The sequence below is a fragment of the Rhineura floridana genome, chromosome 2, assembly GCF_030035675.1.
Source record: "Rhineura floridana isolate rRhiFlo1 chromosome 2, rRhiFlo1.hap2, whole genome shotgun sequence".
In the NCBI taxonomy this organism is placed as follows: domain Eukaryota; kingdom Metazoa; phylum Chordata; class Lepidosauria; order Squamata; family Rhineuridae; genus Rhineura; species Rhineura floridana.
In genome coordinates, this window is record NC_084481.1 from 30,527,884 (window position 1) to 30,552,148 (window position 24,265).

At 40.4% G+C, this 24,265-nt stretch overlaps 1 protein-coding gene across 1 annotated transcript; it reads left to right on the forward strand.

Moving 5' to 3' along the window:
• Nucleotides 1-3,550: 3,550 nt before the first annotated feature.
• Nucleotides 3,551-23,221, forward strand: SLC40A1 (solute carrier family 40 member 1). The gene is made up of 8 exons (XM_061608228.1): nucleotides 3,551-4,149; nucleotides 5,568-5,635; nucleotides 12,545-12,704; nucleotides 14,596-14,711; nucleotides 16,286-16,412; nucleotides 18,079-18,324; nucleotides 19,177-19,830; nucleotides 21,072-23,221. The coding sequence occupies exons 1-8, from the start codon at nucleotides 4,104-4,106 to the stop codon at nucleotides 21,389-21,391; spliced, it is 1,737 nt and encodes a 578-aa protein (XP_061464212.1). The 5' UTR covers nucleotides 3,551-4,103; the 3' UTR covers nucleotides 21,392-23,221.
• The last annotated feature ends 1,044 nt before the right edge of the window (nucleotides 23,222-24,265 follow it).

Genomic DNA, 24,265 nt, shown 5'->3' on the forward strand with positions numbered 1-24,265 from the left:
TCTACTAATAAACACATTTTAGTCTGTATTTTTGACAAATGTACACAGTTTTGCAAGCAATTACTCCTAATATAATGCATTTTTGTATATTAATTTCACCAATATATTCATTTAATGCACAGCTTCACCTTAATATATGCGTTTCTGTAAACCTTGTTTGGTTGGGGAACTGCATTGCAAAATTCGGACAAGTGAGAATTTTGAAGGATGGCTGTGTTTCAGTTCTCATATTGTTTCAGAAAGTGCAAATGTGATAGATTTAGCTTTAAGTGTGAACTGAATCAAATTTATCCTCTCTCCCTATTCAAAGGTACTTTTCTTTATTGCTTTTTCCCTTATTGCAGAACTAATATGGAAAACAGCCGTTGAAGCTCAGTCCTAATGAGGTCTGGCACACATTAAGCTTTAGGAACCTTTAGGACATTCTCTTCTGAGTATGTCAGTTATTTGAGGGAAAACTAGAGCACCTTTCATCAGCATTGTTCCTCTCACAAAGTGCCATTGAGCTTCCTAGAAAAAACACCAAAGTTCCATTGAAGATCCTTTTTGTTGATTTCTTCTACAGTTTTTGTGATCGGTCCCGCAATCCAAGCAGTTTTGTGGGCAACAAGGTGGTGAGGAAGGTTTGCACTATGCATTTATTTATTTATTTGAACTATTTACATTCAGCATTTCCTCTCAGTCATGAGGATTCCTGAGGCGGCTAACAGTAGTATAAAAAACAACAGGTAAAAGGAGCCAGCAAATAACTTGAGCTGCTAACATAAAAATCCCTTTGAATTCACATCCAGGGAGATAAACAACATAAAAACAAAACACTCATTTAAAAGAATGAGTGTACCTGTTCAGGGAGCATGCTAACATGAGTGATAGAAAAACAAATGACCACTTCAGGATGCTTCCTGTAAGCTGTTAATGGCCTGAGCAGCCAATTCCCTCTTCTCTCCACCTCCCCCACTGGAACTTCAACATTCTGCATGTTTAAACTGTTTTTAATACTGTATTTTAAATTGCGTCACCCGCCCTGGGACTTAATGGTGAAGGGCAGGTAATACATTGAAATGATGATGATGATGATGTCCTGGAAGGTCAAGAGTCCTTTATCAGGCTATTTGTTTATTTTTTTGTTTTGGTTTAAATGTTTCTTTTTGTTTTAATGTACAAACTTATATACAAGTCCTCCTGTTTAGGCAGAGCTTGGAAGTAACTAGTTACAAGTAACAAATTACTTGTAATTTATTACTTTTTTGAGTAATGAGTGGGTAACTTCATTACATCTTGCTGGTAATAGAACGAGTAGTAACTTCATTAGGTTAGGTTTTATTATTCTGGTTTGAGATTTTAAATGTTTTAATGTATTTGGATGTTTTATTGTGTACGTCGCCCAGAGTGGCTGGATAACCAGCCAGATAGGCGTCTAATAAATAAATAAATAAATTACTTTTGAGGAGTAATTGTAATGTTTCCAGCATTACTTTTGCGCATTACTTGGGGGAGAGCAGGGGAAGTCTTCTGCTCCTCTGATTTGTGAATAAAAATCATGTGCTTCAAATTGGGCTTCTGTGCAGCGTTGTTCTTCATGCTCTATGGGTGCTTAGGAGGTGACAAGGGAGGAGGTGGAGAGCAAGATGGAGTGGAGAAAACAATTGTTTAAAAATTGACAGGAGTGGAAGGAGAAAAGAGCTGGAGGCAATATATATATACAAAAATATGTGTGTTGGGGTATCATCATTGCTGGGGGTGGGGTGAGGGGATGTGAGATTCTGTTATGCCATTCTGTTAATCTTATGGATAAAAAAATATTCTACTACCCTGTGTGTGTGTGTGCTTATTTTTAATGTTGTTTTAGGCTACTTAGATGTGCAGCAGCCAAGGCCAGAACCTTGTAGGCATTTTTTTTTAAAAAAGGAACTAACATGTAATTGTAGTAATTACTTTTGAGTAAAAGTAATCAGTTACTTTAAGAGCAATTGTAATCGCAACGGTAATTACTACTTTTTGGGGGCCATGTAACTGTAACTGTAATTTATTACTTTTTAAAAGTAATCTTCCAAGCTCGGTGTTTAGGTCTCTCAGAACAGATGAGAACTTTTGTAAGGAAGGAGGACACCTCCCCCTCCCCCCGCCTTCCTCCCCCTCCCCCCCGCCTTCCTCCCCCTCCCCCCCGCCTTCCTGCCCCTCCCCTTCCTCTGCTATGCTGTATAACACTAGAGGGCTTCCAGACTTGAATGGTTGAACCTAAGCATTTTGGAGAGTGGAAAATATAGCCTTTCCCGTTTCTTTCCTCCTGAAGCATCCCGTTCTATATATATTGTGTTTGACCTTCTCAACATGCATTTCTCAACCCTAATTCCCACCCCCCATACTCACTATAAGCTACTAGGCTAGGTGTGGAGGACCTTTGGCCATCCAGATGTCGCTGAATGACAACTCCTATCAGCCCCAGCAAGCATGGCCAATAGCCAGGGATAATGGGAGTGGTTGTTCAGCAACATCTGGAAGGCCAAAGATTCCCCACACCTGTATTAGGTCTTAATTAGAGGGTTCAGCAGGCCAATTCCCTCTCTCCCTATGCTCTCCCGTTCCCTTCCCCTCCCCCTCCCCCTCCCACTCTGTGACTGAACTGCTGTCAACCACTGACTGAACTGATAGACATGCAGAGTCTGCCTGACCATGGGTGGGGAACGTGTGGTCCTCCAAATGTTGTTGGACTCCAGTTCCATCATCCTCAACCAGTATATCTAATGGTCAGGGCTGATGGGAGTTGGAGTTCAACCGTATCTGGAGGGTCACAGGTCCCCCACCCTTTCTTTTTATAGGCTCTTTAGACCCTTTCTCTTTATAGGCTCAACTGTCACCAGCATTTTAAAAGTCCAGGGACCTCACAGGTGCTTGTAGGGTGATTTCTTTTGTAATTATTTTTCTTTTAAATTTAGAGAGTTATATACTTCTGCTTACCTAGAATATCTCTTGAGTATGTAGAAACCACCACCTTTTAGGTGGCCCTGTTTCACTTGCAAATGTATACGCACTTTACTCAACCATCTGAGTTCGCTATTAGAAGGAATGATGATACTGGAACCTCCAGGGTCTCGACTGGAAAATAAGTGGAATGACCCACAGTAAGGAGTAACCAGGGTTCCAGTAAGGAGAGCTGAAAGTCAGAATTTCCAGTGTAGGAAATATGGGTAAAAGTGGATTGAGTGGGACTTGGGTAAAATTAGGGGCTACAAGAGGGGAATTGATGGAAATGATTGTGTTTTTAAGTGGAATGAAATAAATACTATGAAAATGCTGTGGTGGCCATTTCTTTTTCTGTCATTTATTTTAAAGGGTCTCTAAATGCAGCTATTGGATTTTGTGTTTGTGTTTGCACAGAAGCAGATTAAGGAGGATGCCCGTGCATTTCAGGGTGTTGAGTTGTTTGCAGAGCCCTGCGGGGAGCTGATAATAGGCTGCAGGGTGGAGATTCGGGTGAGCCTTCCTAGCCCTATAAAAGGCCCCCCTCCTCTCAGTCCCAGCTTCCCAAAAGGACGCACCGGCCATCGCCTCTTTCTCTCAGCCAAACCTTCCCCTTTGAACTAATAGACGCCGCTCACAGAGCCAGGACTGGGAACGACGGGAGGGGATATGCAGATCAGCTAGCCGCTGATAGGCGACTCTCGGGCTCTCCTCCACCTTCGCTCGACCTCCCGCCTCTCTATAAAGAGCAGAATCGCCGAGAAGCAAGGACAGTGCCAAAGGGGTCAGCTTTGGCTTGGGAGGGCGAGGCCGAAGCCTGAAGAGGGTGGTGGGCGCGTTGTTGGGCCCCCTTTATTAGCGGATCGGCTCCCTTGCAACCACCTGCGCATAAGGCCATCGCTTTCCAACTTCAGCTACAGTGATAGCTAAGTTTGGAAAGACCAATCCGGGGGGAACCCGTTGCGTCCGCTGTTCCTTTTCGCTTCTCCTGGTCCCCATAGCTGTTGTCCTTGTGTTGCGTGTTGGTGCGCGTGTCTCTCCCTCCCTCCTTCCCCACGCTTTCTCTGCCTGGAGGGGCTTGATAGCAACAGCGCCTGAGAGAAAAGACCCAGGAAAGACCTAAAGGTGTGAAGCTGATAACCATGACCCGACCGGTGGCAGAACAACAAAACAACCAAGGATGCTGCGGTGAGTCGGGGTGGTTGGGAGAGGGAGACGGGACAGGAGTGCAGCTGTGGAGGCTGCGTGCCAAGCCGGTGAAGGCTGTCCTGTTTACGCGCGGGGAAGGAATGGGCGTGCGGGCGACCCTGCACATGCAGGGCAAGAAGTTTAGGCTAGCCCGTGCAGGTCAGTGAATGAGGCGCGTTAGGCGTGTGCGCGAACACCCACCCACCCCACAACACAACACATGTAAACCAGGCTTTAGCCGCAGTGTCAGATCACAGCACTGATTAGTGTGCAATAATAGTAGAGAAGAGAGTGCGTTTAGGCTGGTGCAGAGTGCCGTGCTTTTACTATGGCCGTTCAGAAATTTAAAGAAGAGTCTTGGCTCAGTGGTTGAGCGTCTGCCTTGCGTGCCGAAGGTCCCAGGTTTAGACCCAAGTAAGGCTGGGACTGTGCCCTGTCTGATACTCTGGAAAGCTGCTGCCAGTCAGTGTGGACAGTACTGGGCAAGTGGTCTGACTTGGTGTAAGGCAGCTTCCTGTGTTCTTACAACTGGCCCTTTGCACATTTAGAAGGGCTTCAAGGTATACTGGAATCCCAGCATGTCTTTTCTTAAAAGTTATGTTAATTAATCTGTGTGTTCTGGAGTGGTGGGAGAAGAAGCATTATGCTCTGTGGACTATAGTCCCTTACAGAGGAAAAGCACACATAGGGGTGCTATATGGCAAGTATCAGGAATAAAATGAGTGGGATGAATGATAGAAGAAACATTGCATGTTATTTCACCTTGAGAAAGAGACATCTGCATATACAGGACAACAGGTGGATTGTTACCTGTGTGCTGTATGACTTGGAGCTTTTTGCTTTTGTTACCTTTGTTGAAAGGGACATAAATTTGTATCCTAGAAAAAGTGCCTGTGTAGAGTCAGCTGCTGTGGGCTAGGCTTTTATGTCAAAAAGAGCTAGGACTACTGCTGGAATTCAGTTTATAACTTTTTGCATTGAATAGCATAAAGGATGAAACTTTGCAATTCCCAATGGTATATGATTGGATGACAGTGCTTCCATACACATTTAGTACATGGAATAACTGTGGCTGGGGATACATGGGTATAGAAGTGGGACTAAGCCAGTGGATAGCAAGATACGTGGCACACTATAGGTGGCAGGATGTAAACAGATAGAAAATCTCAGTGTATTATGACTGTTAATAAAATAGTTGTAAAGTAGGTGGGTGTTTAAAAGCTTAAACCAATGGGTATCTGTCAAGCTACTTCAATACCAACAAATACTTTCTCATCACTCTCAAATTCATTCAGTTAAATGATACTCGATGATGATTATAAAAGCATGGCCACTGTGTAGGTGCACAAGAAAAGTGGGCAGTAAACTTGCAAAGCATACTTGAATTAAACAGCAACTTTATACTATTTCCATTGTAGGATCCTGTGCCAGTTATTTCACATCTGCAAAATTCCTACTCTACCTCGGACATGCTCTGTCCACTTGGGTAAGTAACATGTAACCATAAGAAATCTACATTTGGCTGATCTGTATACGTGCGCACAATTGTTGCATATCTCATCAAGGGAGTTTTAAACAATAGATGTGTGAGGTGAGATTTCCTGTCAAAGATATCATAATTCTAGCAAAACATGCAACAATCATTTGCTAAAATATGCTCTGACACACTCATCCTAAATTCTTTAATCAATGTCAATGCACTGCCTTCAAGTCGATTCCGACTTATGGCGACCCTATGAATAGGGTTTTCATGAGACTGAGAGGCAGTGACTGGCACAAGGTCACTCAGTGAGCTTCATGGCTGTGTGGAGATTCGAACCCTGGTCTCCCAGGTCATAGTCCAACACCTTAACCACCACACCACAGCCCCGTAGAATTCAATGGTAGTATCATTATGATCAGAGCTGGAGCCTTGTAATGAAGAGTAGTGTAGTACCTCTGTTCTGTACTTGTTAAAGAACCTTGATATTCATATTCTGACTTCAGTATCCTAAGGCCAGGCTGGCCAACCATCAGGGATGATGGAAGTTGTTGTTTTTCATTTCTGTGCTAAAGGCTATTTACTTTGATTGTATTAGAAAGTAAATTGGGGTAAAACATAAATCCAAAAACAAAGTATAAAATAACAAGAGAGTTTGCATTTGTTTCCCCAATAATATGTAAAGCTTAGCCATTTATGATGGATTAGCTCTCTTCCACTATTGCTTTGATGTTCTCTGGATAAAGAAGTTCCAGATTCTGTTTTGTGAATAATATAGAAGTTGCTTCTGGAAACTGGTTATCTGAGTCAACTAGTTCCAGTCAATATTTTTTAAGGAAGCATGTTCTTAGCAAGAGGGAGGTGGATGAGGCAAAGCATTTCTAATTAACCCCCTCCTCCGTGTTTAGAAGTCTCTGTCTTGGTTCCAATAAAAGTCTAGCTATTTCTTTAAGAGGAAGTCAAGCTAAATTTTTATGTTCTAGTCCACTGTTACTAATAAACTGAATGATTAATCTTATGGGAAACCTGGGGTTTAGAAAAGTAATCATTACCAAAATGAACATATGTGTGAAATTTTGAAGTAACAGTTTGAGTGGATTCCGATATTCAGCTGCCATGTGTCTGTCTGCACTGTTCTGTATTTAGGAGGCCTCACAATCAAAGTTACATTGCATTTTTATCTTGCCTTTCCTCCAGGCAGCCTGGGCGCCTACTGGAAGGCAGGGCAGGTGTGTGTGTGTGTATAAATAAATAAAACATAGTCCATCCTTTTATTCTCACAACAACCTTTTTAGGTAGGTTAAGCTAAAAGATAGCGACTGTGAGCTTTGTGTGTCTACATATGTTTGTATCAACACATACCATCAATATATCTGCTGTATGATACTGATGTGGAATTATGCAAAAATACTTAACCTCATGTGATTAATAACTAGTTAATCCAGTTCTCATATTGAAGTAGAGAGCCCTGTTAAAGCAGTACATTTTTATCATAGTAATTCAACCGAATTTCTAGCCTGTCTCTTCTATTGCAGTAGCAAATAAATGTATGGTGCATCTGTAGGCTAGAAACATAAAGCCCTTCTGGATCAGACCAGACCAAAGTCCTGTCTCTTCCAGCATGCTGTTCTCACAGTGACCATCAGAGGCTTTTACGTAGTCAACAAGCAGAACCTGAGAGCAACAGATCTCTTCTGCTTTTGCTCTCCAGTGACTGGTATGCAGAGGCATGGAATGGAGTCTTTGATCCTGGAAGTACAGGGTCACATGGCATTAAACTAGCTTAGCAAAACCACTAAGATTGGTTATTGCAAGTGGGTGGAACGGCACAAATGTTTAGGATTGGGCTTTCAGTAATGCCTCTCTTTGCTTTAGTCATATTTCACTCAGGGCCAGCCCTACTATTAGGTAGAATGAGGCAGCTGCTTCAAGCAGCAAATGCTGGGCAGCAGCAGTAAGGTGTTGAAGAGCAGAGCTGTACATGTCATGCAACCTACCCTGAAACTTTATCTAGCTTGCTGCCCTTGGGTGCAGTGGAGGACACTGTCCGTTCTCCAGTGTTGAAGTAAGAGTCAGCTATTCATTCAGTTGGCTTTTTTATGTGGAATGAGGAGTGAAGGTGCCATCTTGTCCTTCACCTGAGGCAGTAAAATGTTATGGGCCAGTTTTGGTTGAAAGTTCATATCCCACTATTAAGTCCAATAAAGGACACTCAAACTCAACATAAAATGCTTGGGGTGTGATCTAGCTATAGTTAAGTAATGCAGCTCCTATAAATGTCAGTAGGAGAATTAAACACGTGCTTGCTTTTATGTGTCGCATTGAAATCAAGGGACCTTAAAAGGGCTTGGCTATAATTCTCAACTGTAACATTATAGGCAAAGCACACGTACGACCAAAGGTTCTTTGAATGGCTTCACTGTAGCTGTTCACCTTGGAACCTGCTTTTTCAACTTAAAGCTGGCTTGCTTGTTCAGCTGGGTGACCAGGTATAATAAACAGTTTTTTAAACCTCTGACTATGCACACACATCTGCTGTGCCTGTGCATATTTGTGTCTGGTGTTGTGGTTTTTAATTTAGGCTGATTGGTCCTTAAAATGCATTAGACTCCCAACTCCCTTCAACCCTGACCATAAGCCACATTGGCTGGGGCTGATGGGAGTTGGAGTTGGAACATCTTGAGGTTCCCTATCCCTCCTTTAAAGGTTCTCTACCCAATGTAATTACCTCTGTGCTCTTCTTAACTGGCCATAACATTTGCAGGGGGTCGGGGGAGTGAAATGTTTTGTACCTAATTCACTACAGAGTTTAGCATGCTTAATCCCATTCTTTTTCCTAAAAAAAAGAACTGTTTCTTTCTGAGGAGAAAAATGTCTGATACTTGTTTAAAGATGGTCATCATTCAGGCAGTGTAACTATGTGTGGTGTGGGGCTGCTTGCACTGTTGTACAGAAAGAACACCTAGTTGTGGTCACAAAGGTGGCACATACGCTTGCCCGGACCACTGCCCATGGCTATAAGGTTTGGCACATCTCATACTCAGCAAGACAGAAAGTTAAGTTAAACACGCACTAAACCATCTAGCAAGGGCAATTTCTGAATAGAAACAGGACTCTGGATTGAGTCCTGTGACTAAATAGGTGATTTTCTGCACCCCCATCCAGCGCTTGGAGGGAGTGAGGGAGAAGGCGCAGTGTTTCAGAAATCCTTATGCGGAGCAGCAAACTATGCTTCCCTTGAACTTGTGTACTCCTGATAATAAATATATTACACCCATGGTTTTTGGGGGTAAGAAAATGAGGTGCTGGTTATCATACCTTGTCAAAAGTGCCGTGTGTACCAGCACATAATGGTTGCCATGGGCAGCAGGAAAAAAAGAGGGGCCAGTACTCCATACCAGTGGTAAATATTGATATTTTAAAAGGAAATATTGATAAATGAAAGGATATATCATTCTTAGTATTTTAGAGGTGGGTTTTTTAAAGTTCGTTTTCAAAAATAGCAATGGAAAATTGCTACATAAAAATTCAATCCACAACAATAGAGAATAAGTGAATAAATGGAATATTTGGTACCAAATCCAAATTGGGTGGAATTCCAGCATATCCCTAGCTGTTATTAGGTTGTTTTTCCCCTAGTACCCTTGGAAGCTTTCAAGCGTTTAACAACTGGCATCATTCTTTCTATTTCCAGTGTTCAGAAGTGCCATTGCTCATGTGGCCAAAAAGGCACCATCGATGCACAAGAGGGGATGTATCGGCAAGTTCAAGGAAACCTCAAGGTTTTCAGAAGTACAAAGAACCTCTGTGGGGGGAACCCTAAGTAGGGGAGCCACAAAAGGATCCAGTGAAGACTAAGCATGCTTAGTGGCTACCAAATGCTAACTAAGTGTTGGAAGAGGGGAAATGAAAGACTGGTTGGGAGGACTAATAGCAGGGCTGTGCAGTCGGTACGCCAAACCTTTGACTCGGACTCCAACTCCTCTATTTTTCTACTGTCCGACTCCACCCAAAATTGCTTCCAACTCCACAGCCCTGGAAAGGGCTGTAAATGTCCTTTTTAAATTGGAAGCTCTCATAGGAGCATTCTTATCGCTGCCTGAATCTTGGCATCACAGCATTTGTCTTCATCTGGGTCCTGTGTCATACACTGACACACAAAATGTTTTCCATCTTGAGTTATGGTGAAATGCTCAACTATAGCTGACTTCATGGGAAGCTTCTTTGACATTTTGAATTTATATTTTTTAAAAATTTGTCAATCAAAATTTATTTTGAAGTTGGAGTCGGTACATTTCTACCAACTCCATCCAAAATTGCTTCCGACTCCACGACTCCGACTTCACAGCCCTGACTAATAGAATGGACAATTGTGGAGGACAGCATAACTTAGTTGGCTGACTGGAGCAGTGAACAGGAGCAATTTGTTGTGGTCCCACTTGTGTGTTATGTATTATTATCAGTAATTACTCCTTTTCTGCTGCTTATTGAAGTGAAAAACCATCTGCTGAACACAAGTGAGCACACAATTGTAGGTCTCTTTAGATTAAGGCAGATTGCTGAAATGTGGACACTGCAAAGTAAATGAGCATTGGGGGACACCCATTAGCCAGGTTGTCTGGCAAATTGTCTTTAATGAATCTTTAACTGATATGACCAATAGCGTTACTGTCAGTAATCCACTTAGTGTGGAGTAGTCCCACTGCCTGTAATGTAATTTGTCTAGAGTAAATAATGGATTACTGTATGAATAACCTGTCGGATACCCTGTCAATGTGTACTGAGCTACTGCTGCATGACAAATAAGAAAAAGAAGACTTTGTTCATATTTTCTCACCAGCAGACTTGTAATACCATCTTGATAGTAGCAAGCTACTGTTCTTATACTTATTTGAGTAATAATAAAACAATTATAGACATTTACCAATTGGAGTTTATATGTTATCATAGTTGCTGGGATAATAGAAAAGTTTCCATTGCTTAAGTCAATATCTGGGCAGCACTTACAGGATTTATTTATTGATAAGTATTTAGAAGTTGAAATCTAGTCAACTTCAAGCACAGTTGGAAGAGTGTCAAGGACGACACCTTTCATGAAACCATTGAGATTAAAGTGTTATGAAGATGGAGAAGGGTGAGTTTACCACATGGCGTTCCTAGAGAACTTTGAGGGGGTTAGCAGCTCAGGCAACCAATGAAAGGGATGCAGGGAGCTTTAGCGTGGGGGATAATAAAGGAGGAGAGTTGCCTGCCTTCTTTGTTGCTTAGTTTTATGTTTGGGTTGTCTTTTTATCTTGTTAATTGTTTTTAAAAATTTTGGGTCATATTCAATTAACTAATTTCGCTAGCGGAAGCCAGAGCACAAGGATTCCTGCAAGTGCAACAGGACTCCCCTCTGCCCTCTCCCCAGATCTGTTCTGAAGGGTCAGGAGAGCCCCCAGAATAGCGCATGGGGGAGGACAGGGGAGACTGCTCTATCAGTGCAAGCATTTCTGCTTGTCCAACTGAACAATCGCCTATGTTGAACACAACTCATTATTTATTTATGTATTTATTATTTTGGACACTGTCCTGGAATCCTCTGCTGAAGGGCAGCTAGGAAATATTTTAAATTAATAAACAATAGTAAATTGAGGGGGTTGGTGGAATCTACTTCTGTTGGGTTGGAGACATTAGGGGCCTCAGTATGTAGTGTGCGTGGGACCCAAAAGGTCTCTGTGGGTGTATGGGGTGGGAGCTTCAGCTTGCTGCTGTTGTTATTATTTCAATTTGTATACTCCTTTTTCAAATAAATGTACATAAGGAAGCTCATAACACAACAGCAAAGATCCATATCAATACATCATTACAATGAACAATACCAATTGATTTCAAAACATAGTGATGATACAATTTGATAATGCTACCATTAGATAAACTTCCTAGGATAGCTATTTATTCAGCCAGCTTGGTACACTCAACACTTCTGACTCCGTTAGTAATCATGGCTATATTCTTTTTATGCCAGTAACTCAAAATATAAAGCTTCAAAGGTGGAACAAAACATTTTCTTCAAAAAGACAATTGAGAAAAATGTATAATCAATCTGTTTCTGCAATTTTAATGGCTGAAGACTATTTCAGACTTGTTTTAATCAGAGTGATGGTGACAAGGAATGTGTCATGTAATGACATAAAGATGCCCCACACGAGGGACAATTTTATGAATGTTTGCTCAGATGTAAGCGCCACTGAGTACATTAGAACTCTCTCCTAAGAAGCATACTTTGTGTTGCACTGTGGTTGCAATTCTATCTTATACATGTTTACTCTGAAGTAAGTCCCACTGAGTTCAACTTGCTCCCTAATAAAAGTGAGCTGTTAATATTATCAATGTGGATTTGGTTATGACATCAGTGGGATGCAAATTGAACTCTAAGATGGTTTGTTATACAAGCTTATAACTTACTGACCTTAGATATGCCATAGTGGCAGAATGGGCCTTGTATGTGAGAAGTACTTCTTGGTAATGAGGTACAATAAGATGTTTGTAGTCAGGGCATAACAGGATGCTATCATTGGGCCTCTATGAAGGCCCACACCTCTCCAATATGCCCACTACTGAACCCCAGAGTCCCCTGGCCTTGCTTTTCCATCTGTCGTTTTCAAGCATGTGATGTGAGCAAGGAGAAGGAGCTACAACCTCCAATTGTCACACCCTCTTCTTCTGGGCTGTGGTGTGCATAGGACCCAGATGGAAAGGGCAAGTGAATGTGACAGTGGCAAGGAAGGGGTCTCACAGATAACATGCTGCCCGAGGGACTTCCCAAAATCTGGAGACAGCATTCTTGGTGATACATATTTATAGACATCCTAAACTTATATGCAGCATCTCAGTTATAATTATTTAATATTAAACAATTCTCTTTTGTTCTAGGGAGATCGTATGTGGCATTTTGCAGTGTCTGTCTTCCTGGTTGAACTGTATGGAAATAGTTTGCTCTTGACTGCTGTTTATGGATTGGTTGTGGCAGGGTCTGTTCTTCTTCTGGGAGCTATTATTGGAGACTGGGTAGACAAGAACTCAAGGCTCAAAGGTTAGTCGTGTTTTAATGATTGTATTGACGGATATCAGCACATACTAAGGGGAACCGAAATAGCATTAAACAAGATAGAAGTGATTAAACAGCTTATGCCAGTGCCTAGTTTCTAACTAGATCATTTTAAAAATAAAATTTGCATGTTTTCAAGTTTTTTCAAGAAACACTGGGTTCTCTCTCAACTTCAGAGTAGAGCCACTGAAAGCAATAGATGCAACTAATGTAAGTCCATTGATTTCAGTGGGACTACTCCTAGTACGAATAAGTTGGATACAACCCTCTAGTTGTGCTACTAACGCTAATTTTATGCCAGTCTGAAAATGATGTGCCTTGTCAAAGTGTACAGCATTTCAATAAAACCAGAGGGACTGATAACGTTAAAGAATAATTCAATGTCTCATTCAGAGTTGATATTAAAAATAATTGTACAAGCTTGCACAATCCTATTCATGTTTATTTAGAAGTAAATAACACTGTTTTCAATGGGACCTATTCCCAGGAGTTTGCGTATGATAGTAACTTTAAAATAATAATTTGACTCCTGTTTGTAAAAGACGTGACAGAGATGCTGCTGCATGCCTTTAATAATTATAATATGTTCTCTGCAAGATTCATATGCTTTGTCTTTTAGATTAAGGTAATAGCTTTAAGCAGGTCACATAATTATAACTTCAAATAATTAGTGCCATTAGAAGTAAAACTTTAGAAGCTGGGTGTTTCTTCCTTGGCTGTACCATTAGCAGTTTAAAAATTATGACTTTGTTTTGAAGATGGAACCAGTGGGTTTGAACACTAGGCCAAAGAGGTCAGTCAGTAAAGAATTAACTCTTTCAACTGGAGGAGCAAACCAGACAGCGTCAACTTGCCTTTTGTCTTGATCCTAACCAAATGCTGTCTTGGTTTAAAGCCATCTTTTAAATTCTTTGGACCTGCATATGTTGTATTCTGGAACACAGTCTCAGCCAAGTACTAGTCTTACGGACACCCCTTTTCTGTTCCTCACAGTGCTGGGAGAAAATAACAAATTAACTGGGCTAGGTACCATGTTTCTTTGAATGTGGTGTCTCCTGGCTACCATCTCTAGAGTGAATGAGACTTGAAAACTGAGAGGCCAGGGACTTAACCATGGCTGCATAAATGTGGTGCAACACAGCTTATTTTGCAAACTTCTCTTCACAATAGAGAAGATGGGTAAGCTGTACTGGCTCCATGAAACATAGTTCAAAACAGTCACTGGAACTTATTAACAAGTAATGTATCTTAGAATATGGTCATAACTTCCATTAATTTTGATGGAATCCATTTTGTAATAAGCTAATATGAAAATGAGTCCCATCAAAATAAATGAGACTAGACTTCCAGATAATCCAAATTTCCACTGCCCCCCTTGATTGTGCTGCCATAGCTCCTAATGGTAAACTGCCAAACATTTGTTTCCACTGGGTCTAAGTCTTGCTCCATTATTCACCAATGAAAGTTTTGCCATTTACTCCAATCAGAGCAGGATTGCACCCTCAGAGTCTTGAGAAACAGCTGGCAGTGGAAGCTGCTGCTGTGAAAATTCCCAGAGTAGCGAGGGCATATGTATGGTGTCTTGGCCCGTTGATGGTCAATCCTCTGGACTGCTGCCAGTGTGTTCTGGACTGAACTTTGCTATATAAATGCTGTGAGATAATCAACATATTTCATATAAATGTTCTTAGGACCGGGATGTTGACTGAAATAAAACAATTTAACCAAAGCATGTTGACATAAAACAGTTCCAAGGCAGGAGACTGGAAGTTGCATGAAAAGATATAGGATCCTTAGAATGTCTACATATTTCCTATTGTCATTTGTCACCATGATCTAAAATGTAATTGCCCTCTTCCCCCTTTATTCTAAACAGTGGCTCAGACATCCTTAATTGTCCAGAATGCATCGGTCATCTTGTGTGGCATCCTTCTGATGATTGTTTTTCTGTTTAAGACTCAGCTTTTGGCTTTATATCAAGGGTGGCTTCTTGTAAGTGCACAAACTTTTAACACTTTTAAAAAGCATTTATAAACACTTGATTTTTGTAGCACTATTGTCTTTTTCAGGCGGCTTAAAGCTTTGAATCATGGTATTTACTAGATTCAATTAATTACTATGCTAATAAGGTCAGATCCATTTGTCTCACAGTTTCATATTAGATCAGTAGTAAAGCAATCTGATACATGCTGACCTTCGAGTAAACTCTGATGAAATCAATGAAACTCTGAGTAGACATTTATAGCAGGATTGTGGAACCTATGGCCTTTCAGATGGTCGTGGACTACAACTCCCATCATATCTGGCAACAGGCCATGCTGGCTGGGGCTGATGGGAGTTGGAGTTCAACATTATCTGGAGGGCTACTGGTTCCCCATCCCTAACTATAGGATTGCACTGTTAGGCTTCATCTTCAATAGTCTTTGTGATTACCCATGGCATCATTTTTGGGGGACCTGGATTATCCAAGGACCTGTCAAGATCTGCTACTGCTGAAATGAAAGGTAAGTAACAGATAAATCAGGAGGTCTCAGAGTTTCTTTTTCACAAGAGGAAGTGGCATCTGAATTGGCAGCTGTTATTAGTCCTTGCCTTCCAAACCAGAAGGAAAAATCAATTTTAAACTACATTCATGATCCTCCACATCATGGTTTGATTATGTGAGCTGAGCAAGTGATATACTTCCAAGCAGAATGTATGCCATTTCATTTCTTTATATCGGGGTGGGGACCTGGATCTGACTAACAGGCCAGATCCTCATCTCCTCCACACTCCCTGTGGGCTAATTTTGGCAGGTGGATGAGACCTACCTGTCAGTCACCAGACCTAATGTATCCAAATTGCTTTCTCAGGGGAGGAAAAAATGCCCTGTTGAAAAATTGAGCATTTTTATTCTTTCATGAGAAAGCAGTTTCAATTTAAAGCGTTGGAGGAAGTGCTTTGAATCCAAGCTGCTTCCTCCAGCCCCATCAGCTGCAGTAGGGAGTTCCCAAGAGGGCTGTCTTAAACCACTGACAGTCAGCTGATAGTCAGTGTTTGTAGAAAGCACTGCACTTTGAAGCCCCAACAATCAGTTGATAGTCGGGGCTTCAAAGCATCTGGCAAAGTGCTTGGCAAGTGTTGTTGAACAGCAGTGCCTGCAAAGCCCTTTTTGCCCCAGCCGTGACTTTACCTGCCCCACACCAATGTCCTATATTATGTCAGATGCTGGACAGGTTGCCATGGCTTGCGCAAAATGACCTGGCAGGCCAAATAAGAAGGCCTAACTGGCCAGTTTCCCCACCCCTGCCAAATGAATTTTGACAGCTCTAGTTGTGTATCAACATGGAGGGAAGAGAAGACAGAATAGTTCTTGAGATAGCAATGGATGCATCCACCAACACGCAATGGTTGTTGGCAAGTGATGAACTTTCCTGCCAGAAATCAGTATTAATCTGCGAAGAGTACTTTGGCCCGGTTCAGTCTAAAATAATTACAATGTTTGAAGGAGAATAGTTAATTTCTGCTTTACCCCCTCCTTTATAGCCTTTTTCCTTAAGCACAAACATTTCTTTCCATTCCCACAGACACTTTGCTATATTCTAGTTATCACAGTAGCGAACATCGCGAATTTGGCCAGCACTGCTACCGCAATTACCATACAAAGAGACTGGGTTGTTGTCGTTGCAGGAGAAAACAGAAACAAATTAGCAGGTGATGTATATTGACTTTCAGTTATCTTAAATCGATTTTGCTCTGTGTGCTTGGCTTTGAACTAACTAAAATCAGCACATTTTTCTGGGTTGCAGGAGTGATGAGTCAACATCAGGTTATAAAGGGCAGTCTCTGTTTCTTTTTTTTCCTCTTGGTCTTCTGTTTAGCGAGAGCAAGAGAGCAATGAATTATAACATTTGGAGTACTGGGTGGCCATATAGTCATTATGCTCTTTGGGCCCTTGTTATAGTTCAGCTATTACACTGTCAAGATGGAATAAACACAGACCTTTTTAGCCATCTGTGCTTAGAATCAATACTTTGTCACTTTTTTGCTTTGACAATACTACTTGCAGAATGACAGTGGCTAAGATTCACATTACTTCTACCACGTAAGATGAGTTCACGCCAACATCCTCTGTAATAGGAGGAGTGAACTCCATTGCCATACAGCAAGCCTTCAACTCTAGTCCCGAGCATGTGCGGATGCAACCAGCGAGTCTTCCCATGTGACACTTTCATTAATTCCAGGGTGTATAGTGGTATTTCAGTAAAGGGGGATAATTGCCTGTTTAACAATCTTGATCATGTTCCATTTATTTTGGTTGCTTATACATGCTTAACTCTTCCATATAGTCAGTTGGACTTAAAAGGTGGTATCCAGCTCTTTCTATTAGCACAAGGATTTCTGCTTGTGCAGTGGGACTCCCCTAACCTCCAGTATTCTTCCTGTGTGTGCCTTGCACGTTCCCCAAATCTGCTCTGTAGGGTTGAGGGAGAACCTCAGAACAGATCTAGGGGAACATGGTGGGTAAGGAGAGGGGGAAAGATCTGTTGTGCAAGCAGAAATCATTGCACTGATGGAAAAAGCTGCATACCTCCCATAACGGTTACCTTTTGGTGTAGTAGTGTGCCTATATTTGTTTACATGGAAGCTTTACCAGGAGCACTTGTCTTACACACAGCTGCCAATGGATACCTCATTCTTATTTCCTGTGCCAGACTGGCTTGGCATCCTGGGGGGTCCCCAAGGTATCTACATAGGTGGCCAACTGAAAAAAAGAGGACAAGGTTCTTGCACCTCTATTAACTATGTAAAATACAAAATTTCAGCAGATGTAGCTTGTCGTGCAAGCCACACCTGCTAAAAGTCCATCTTCTGTGAGGGAATATCAAAGGCCAGAAGAGAAGAACTGGCCAGCCTGCTGTCCTTTGGCCGATATAGATACAACTTTGGTAGGGTTGCTGTGTAATTGTAATGGAGATGGGGTGCTAGAGCAGCTGACACTCAAGCTTTATTTTTACTATACTGGGCTACAGGTACATTTGCAGTTGTGGGAAATGTGAGAAACGGCTCTTAAATACTGAGCCTACATACTTTGTGCTCTAATCCAGTAATGCTGTCAAGCCTTTAAGAAGCTAGTGGGTTTTAAAAAGCCCTGTTCTGGGTATGCATGAATTTTTAAAGTTTTCTGAGTCAGTATGAGGAAAACTTTTGAGATAATATATGTTGTTTGGATGTTACCCTCCAAATCAAAGCTTGCTTATTTGGAGTAAATTGTGTTGATCTTCTAGAGATCATTGTGTGCAAGTAAATGGTTTTAAAATTGGGATTGCTAGCTTCTATATAAAGTACTAATTTTTGGCATTCTAATATTTCTTTATAGATATGAATGCTACAATACGAAGAATTGACCAGCTGACCAATATTTTGGCCCCGATGGCTGTTGGACAAATAATGACCTTTGGATCACCAGTGATTGGCTGTGGATTCATTTCTGGCTGGAACTTGATTTCCGTATGTGTAGAATATACACTGCTCTGGAAAGTTTACCAGAAAACTCCTGCTTTGGCTCATAAAGCCAGCTCAAAGGTTGAAGAGTCAGAACTAAAACAGCTGAACATACAGAAAGGTACCAATATTTCAAAAGGGTATATTTAACTAAATACAAATGATCTATAGCACAATCCTATGCATGCCTCCTCAAAAGTAAATCCTGTTGAGTTGAAAGTAGGTGTGTATAAAATTGCAGCCCCAATCCCTTTTTCATAGAATTCTTCCAAAATTGGCTTCACTATAATACAGTAATACTTTAAAAAGTCTTTGAGTTGGGAAAGTTTAAACTTGCTAGTTTCTTTCATGCAAATTCTCAACCATCACTCCTTCTTTGAGTTGCTGTTTAAAAATCTGAAGACTCGCAAATTCTAGATTCTTGCTGGGGGAGGGGGGGGCGAGGCTAACTATATGTTACATGCAAACACATAGGAATATATATCAAGTGTTCAGTGACTCTGGTCATAAATATATCACTTAGAAAACTGTTCCATTTAAAATCAGTAAAATGTATTACTGTAAAATGTATAACTCCATTGTTTATTTATTATAAAAATTTCTATATCAATACCACTTTTATAATAGGAAAATACCAAAGTGGTTTCCAAAAGATTAAAATAATACAAAGTCCATTAAAATTGACAAATAAAATAAAACTGAAGTAACCAGGACATCAGGCCAATATTGGTACTATATCCTGATGATCCCCAGTCTTTCGTTTAAGCCATATGTTTAGGAGCTGGGTGCAGTTGAAGTCTCCATTGAACAATAGAAAGCATGTAACAGAGTAGGCTCTGCTGAGTTCTCCTTGCTAACTTGACTTCATTCTACAGTTAGTAGGTTTGACAAAGCAACAACGAAATAAATGTCATACTGCAATTTGTGTGATTTTTGGGTTTTGGCAATACTTAACTCTTGTCTCTATGCACAGATGGTGAATTGAAGCCCAACGAAGGAGTCCAGTTAATTGGCGAGAAAGATGTAGCTGTCTTTGATCCCAAACAGGAGGAAGAAGTTAGTTGTGTTTCTCGGATGGCTGAGCCTTTCACTACATTCCGTGATGGATGGGTTGCTTACTACAACCAACCGGTGTTTCTTGCAGGCATGGGCCTTGCATTCCTTTACATGACTGTTCTGGGCTTTGACTGCATTACTACTGGCTATGCATACACTCAGGGACTGAGTGGTTCCACACTAAGCCTCTTAATGGGGGCCTCTGCCATAAGTGGAATCATGGGTACAGTAGCCTTTACCTGGCTGCGTCGCAAGTGCGGGCTGGTTCGCACTGGTATCATCTCTGGGGTAGCCCAGCTAGCCTCTCTGGTCTTGTGTGTGATTTCAGTTTTTTTGCCTGGAAGTCCTTTGGATCTGACTGTTTCCCCATTTGCTGACATCAGTGCTAGATTGTTTGAAAGTAATCCATTGCCTACAATGGCACCACAAGGTGATCTCCTTGAAATGCCCTTTACAACTGGAATGCCTGCCTTGGTCAACGTGTCTACATCTGATCCAGAGTTGGCTCTCAACTCTGTGCCTCTCATCTCTGTTAGCTTTCTGTTTGCAGGAGTCATTGCTGCAAGAGTTGGTAAGTTAGATTGTCTTGTCTAAAAATGTCTGTTTTTCATGCTTTATATATAAAGTTCAGTTTATTGCACGATAGTCAACCAGGCTTTTTGCATATACATCAAAAAAGTATACAAAAAAGAAAATAAGAGATAAAGATGAAGAAAGAATAAGATAAATCAGTTATATAAACATATTAAAATAGTACAAAGATGTTTTGGATACTTTATATAAAAATCTGGACCTATCTAGTAGTTGTAGATCCCTTTGCTAAAATCAGATTTTAATATAAAAGATTGTACACTAAATATGGTTCTTATCCATGGTTCCAAGACTAATGGAATATACAAAATACTATGATGCTGGCCTGGATGTAGAATTGTTTATGTGGAAATTGCAGGTTCATGTTCCTTATGTGTATATATGATCTGTGAGTAATAAATATGCAAGGCAAAAACCAGCTTCCAAGCAAACGTCATCCTGCCATTCACTCTGAAAAGTATGACAATGGAGCAGAACTGTGTATTAATACTAGAGTCTAGAACAGTTGTTAAGAGAGAACTGTTAAGAGTGATTATACTATAAATCTTTTTAGGGTTTAATAGTTCACATCTTTTCATAATTATCCTGGGATGGGAGACTTGGGATACAATCATAAACACATTTTCTAGGAAGCAAGTCTTATCCGATGCCAAGGGACTGATTTCCAGATAAACTTGCAAATGATTGTGCTGTTAGTTAATGGCAATCTGTATATTTTTCATGAGATGAACAAGTTAGGCACTTTTATTTATAAATCATGAACTGCTGGAAGGAAGGGTGGGGTATAAATAAAATAATAAATATAAATAAATAAACTTTTAATAAGTTTTCAGACCATATCAAATACAGTAAAAATGTGTATTTAAAAAACAAACTAAAATCTAAAATTTAAAACATTAGGAATATTACATATGTCCCACATGACTTAAATTCAGTTTCATGGCTCATTGATCAGATATTTTTTCCTTAAACTGGCACCTTTTACTTATATGTGGAAGAAAAAAATTCAGTTAAGGGCAAAAAATAGGCCTAGTTCTATCTCTGTTGATTTCATTAAAGCATGGAAATAGTCCCATTTTAAAATGGGAAGGAGAATCTCCCTGTTAGCTGAAAAAATATCTCTCTAACTTTTGGAGACCTGTGAGATCTCTTGTGTGAGTTGTTGTTGCTGTTTGCCCCCAAGCAAGAACTGAACACAGATTTTCCTTTTGTTCTTCACAGGCCTGTGGTGTTTTGACCTGACTGTCACACAGTTGCTCCAAGAAAATGTGATAGAGTCAGAAAGAGGTATCATAAATGGTGTCCAAAACTCCATGAATTACCTTTTGGATCTGTTGCATTTCATCATGGTCATCCTAGCTCCGAACCCTGAAGCTTTTGGATTGCTGGTGCTTATTTCTGTTTCCTTTGTCGCAATGGGCCACATCATGTACTTCCGGTTTGCCCATAGAACCTTGGGAAGAAATACCTTTCTCTGCTGTGCTTCCGAGCCAAAATCAGTTGCTAACAACCCACCAGCATGTGATGTGTCAACTGTCTAGAGAGATTCACTTACTGCTGCCAACTCCCATTTTTTCCAGCCCATGTAAATTTACATGCTTTATTATAGGTCAGGAGTAGTTGATGCCCCTTAATAGTGGTGGTGTTCAGTGCTTTGCCTCAACTGGTCCTGCCTCCCAAATCCTTCTGCCTTTGGACAGGTGACCAGTTGTGGCTTTTCTTCAGACAGAAGTGACATAACTTACTGATTTAAGGGGAGATCTCATGTAGAGTTGAAAAAACTAAAAATATAAAGACAAATTGAGTTAGAAAGAAATTATTCAGATTATCCAAGAATTCATGCTGATATGAAATAGGGAAATAAGCTAATTTTTAAATAAGTATTGCATTATGTGTAATATGACCAGTGTTCCCCACCTCCCCATGTAATATAGATGTACTATATTTTGTCTCTTAAAAGAAATTAATTGCTGAGAAACATGACCAAAATGTTACACACATGAACAAAAAAGGTTATGTGCTTTATTAATTGCTAGAGCTCTGATATATGCCTGGCAAAAATCCAAACCTCTCTGTGGTGGTTGTCCTGGCTTAACTTTGGAGAAACACCTTTATTGCTTTATATAGTATGCTCTTTGGATAAGAAGTCGTGAACAATATTGTAGAATACATAAGCAGCACTTCGTAGGAACTGAGAATAGCAGGTGTGAATAAAGTTATAAATATAATGTAGCACTGTAAAGCATAGGGCTTACATCATATTTACTAAGCTTTGGATTCCATAGTGTTAAGGGGCAGATACCTGAATTGGGGAAACCAGGCTCTGTGTGTGTTTGAGAAAAAGAGTGAGAGCGCACTACAAATGTTCAAAATATGTACAGATACTTAAGCTGAAAATCTCAACCACTTTAGGTTAATCTACTGATGTCAGAAAGACTACTCTCAACTAAAATATTTAAGAGTGGTAACTAAGGAGTAATTCATCAGGTACTTCTCTGTAGAAAGCCCCTCTGAAATAAATGGGAATTGTTGAAGACCAAATTGTTTTGTGGGGTTTGTATAGGAGGCATTCTGAGTAGAGAGAGTGTGTGAATGCTTGTGGTTTTTAAGTAATGACAATACTTAATAATTTTGAGAAATCAGACATATTGAACGTAACACATTAGCAAATGATTAATAATCCATGCTGTATGAAATGTAAAGAACATGTCCTTGATCACAGATCCTTATGTACACAAGCAGCTTGCACCATGCTGCTGTGCATGAAGATCCTTCCTATCTAACTGGTGGTTGGTAATGCTAGTATTGCAGTGCGGTAGCATTGCATGAACATCTTTATGTGCTAAATGCCATTTTGCGTTCTGGACCTTTCAGCCAGCATGAGTTGCACTCAGAAGGGTGAGCTATCTGCAGAAGCCTGTTCAGTCTTGAGGGATTGTGGCACATATGGACAACTTTAAATGTTTTATACAGTTGATGTTTTTATGCACTCAACTTCTTTTTTTACAAAAGAATATTTTACATCTTACTATAAAATTGTAAGTTTTTTTTAAAAAAAAGTTTTTGTAAAAAAGCTTGTTGCTGTACAATCTTGTAAAAGCAGCTTTGACGATCAGTAGTGACTGACAATGCCATATTTGTAAACTGCTTTCTGAGTCCTTTTTACAGTGTACAGGAATGGGTACTACAATGCTTTTTACATTAACCCATATGCACTTTTGTGGAAATTGTATTAACGTTGCTATGAGCACTTTGCTTTCCAGTAGAGTTGAATCTTCTTTACTCCAGAGTTTTTCTAAGATATAACAATGTGATTTTAAATCTGTTGATAAATACTTGTTTGCATAAAATATAAACCATTTTTCACACTTCTTGGTGTTTTCTTAAATTTTTGGATTCTTCCCACACATGCAACAAATACCCCACTCTGTGTGTGTTGCTTACATGTACTCTGCCAACCATGATTAGTTCTGTTAGTGTTGACAGTCTTTGATCTGCAGTTGTGAGCAGCAGTTCCTCCCCCTCATTTTCCCCATATGCTAAATGGGGATGGGGATAACAAGTAAATCTATATATGCAGTGTGGTGTTCCATGAAAGCATCCTTGGACTGGCCATTTGTGTGCTTCTTTGGAGTGTGTATCAAATGCATAATGCTTTTGTGTATGAAGATGGGTTCCAGCAGAAACAGGTGTCTGAAAATACTTATTTTGGGAGCCATGGTTGGGCAAGTATATTTTCAGATACCTTTCTTTAGCAAATAGAATTTACTCTCCCCCTTAAAGTGGTTGAAAGGCCTGGCCTGAATACTTCTGCCCAGTGCTGGATACCAGTCATTTGTATCGACCGATAAAGAGGTTAAACTGTGTCAAAGAGGTTAAACTGTGTTGTCTATGCCGCCTTTAAAAAGTTTTACAAGTTTTGCTTCCCCCTCCCCTACTTTTTTTTTTAAACTTGGTTCCTTTAAACTAATACCAGTCTTCAGTCTCTTTTATTGGATGTTAAGCAGGCTATGTGTTGCATATGAATAGGACTGAGGACATTTAACATATGTTTGTGGAAAGACCAGCAAAGTGTGGGGACAAAGTGCATGCTGTATAGTGCTTTATCCAAATACTTCAACCTGTTCTAGCATAAGTCAATATTTCTTAGTTAAACTTTTCCCTTACTGCATTTTGCAAGAAGAAAAGTACACAGCAAAGTACATAGAGCAATCCAATTCTAAATACATCCAATAAAGTGAATATCCATGACTCAGACACTTCCTGAAATTTTAAATGGAAAGGAGTTAAAAGATCCTGGCTGTGATTGTACTGAAGTCTAGGAGAAGTGTCCAGATTGGCACCACCCCATAAAACGAACATCCGAAGGAGTTGCTCTGTCAGTGAAAGGAGACCTTTTGTATCCAACCCAGTGC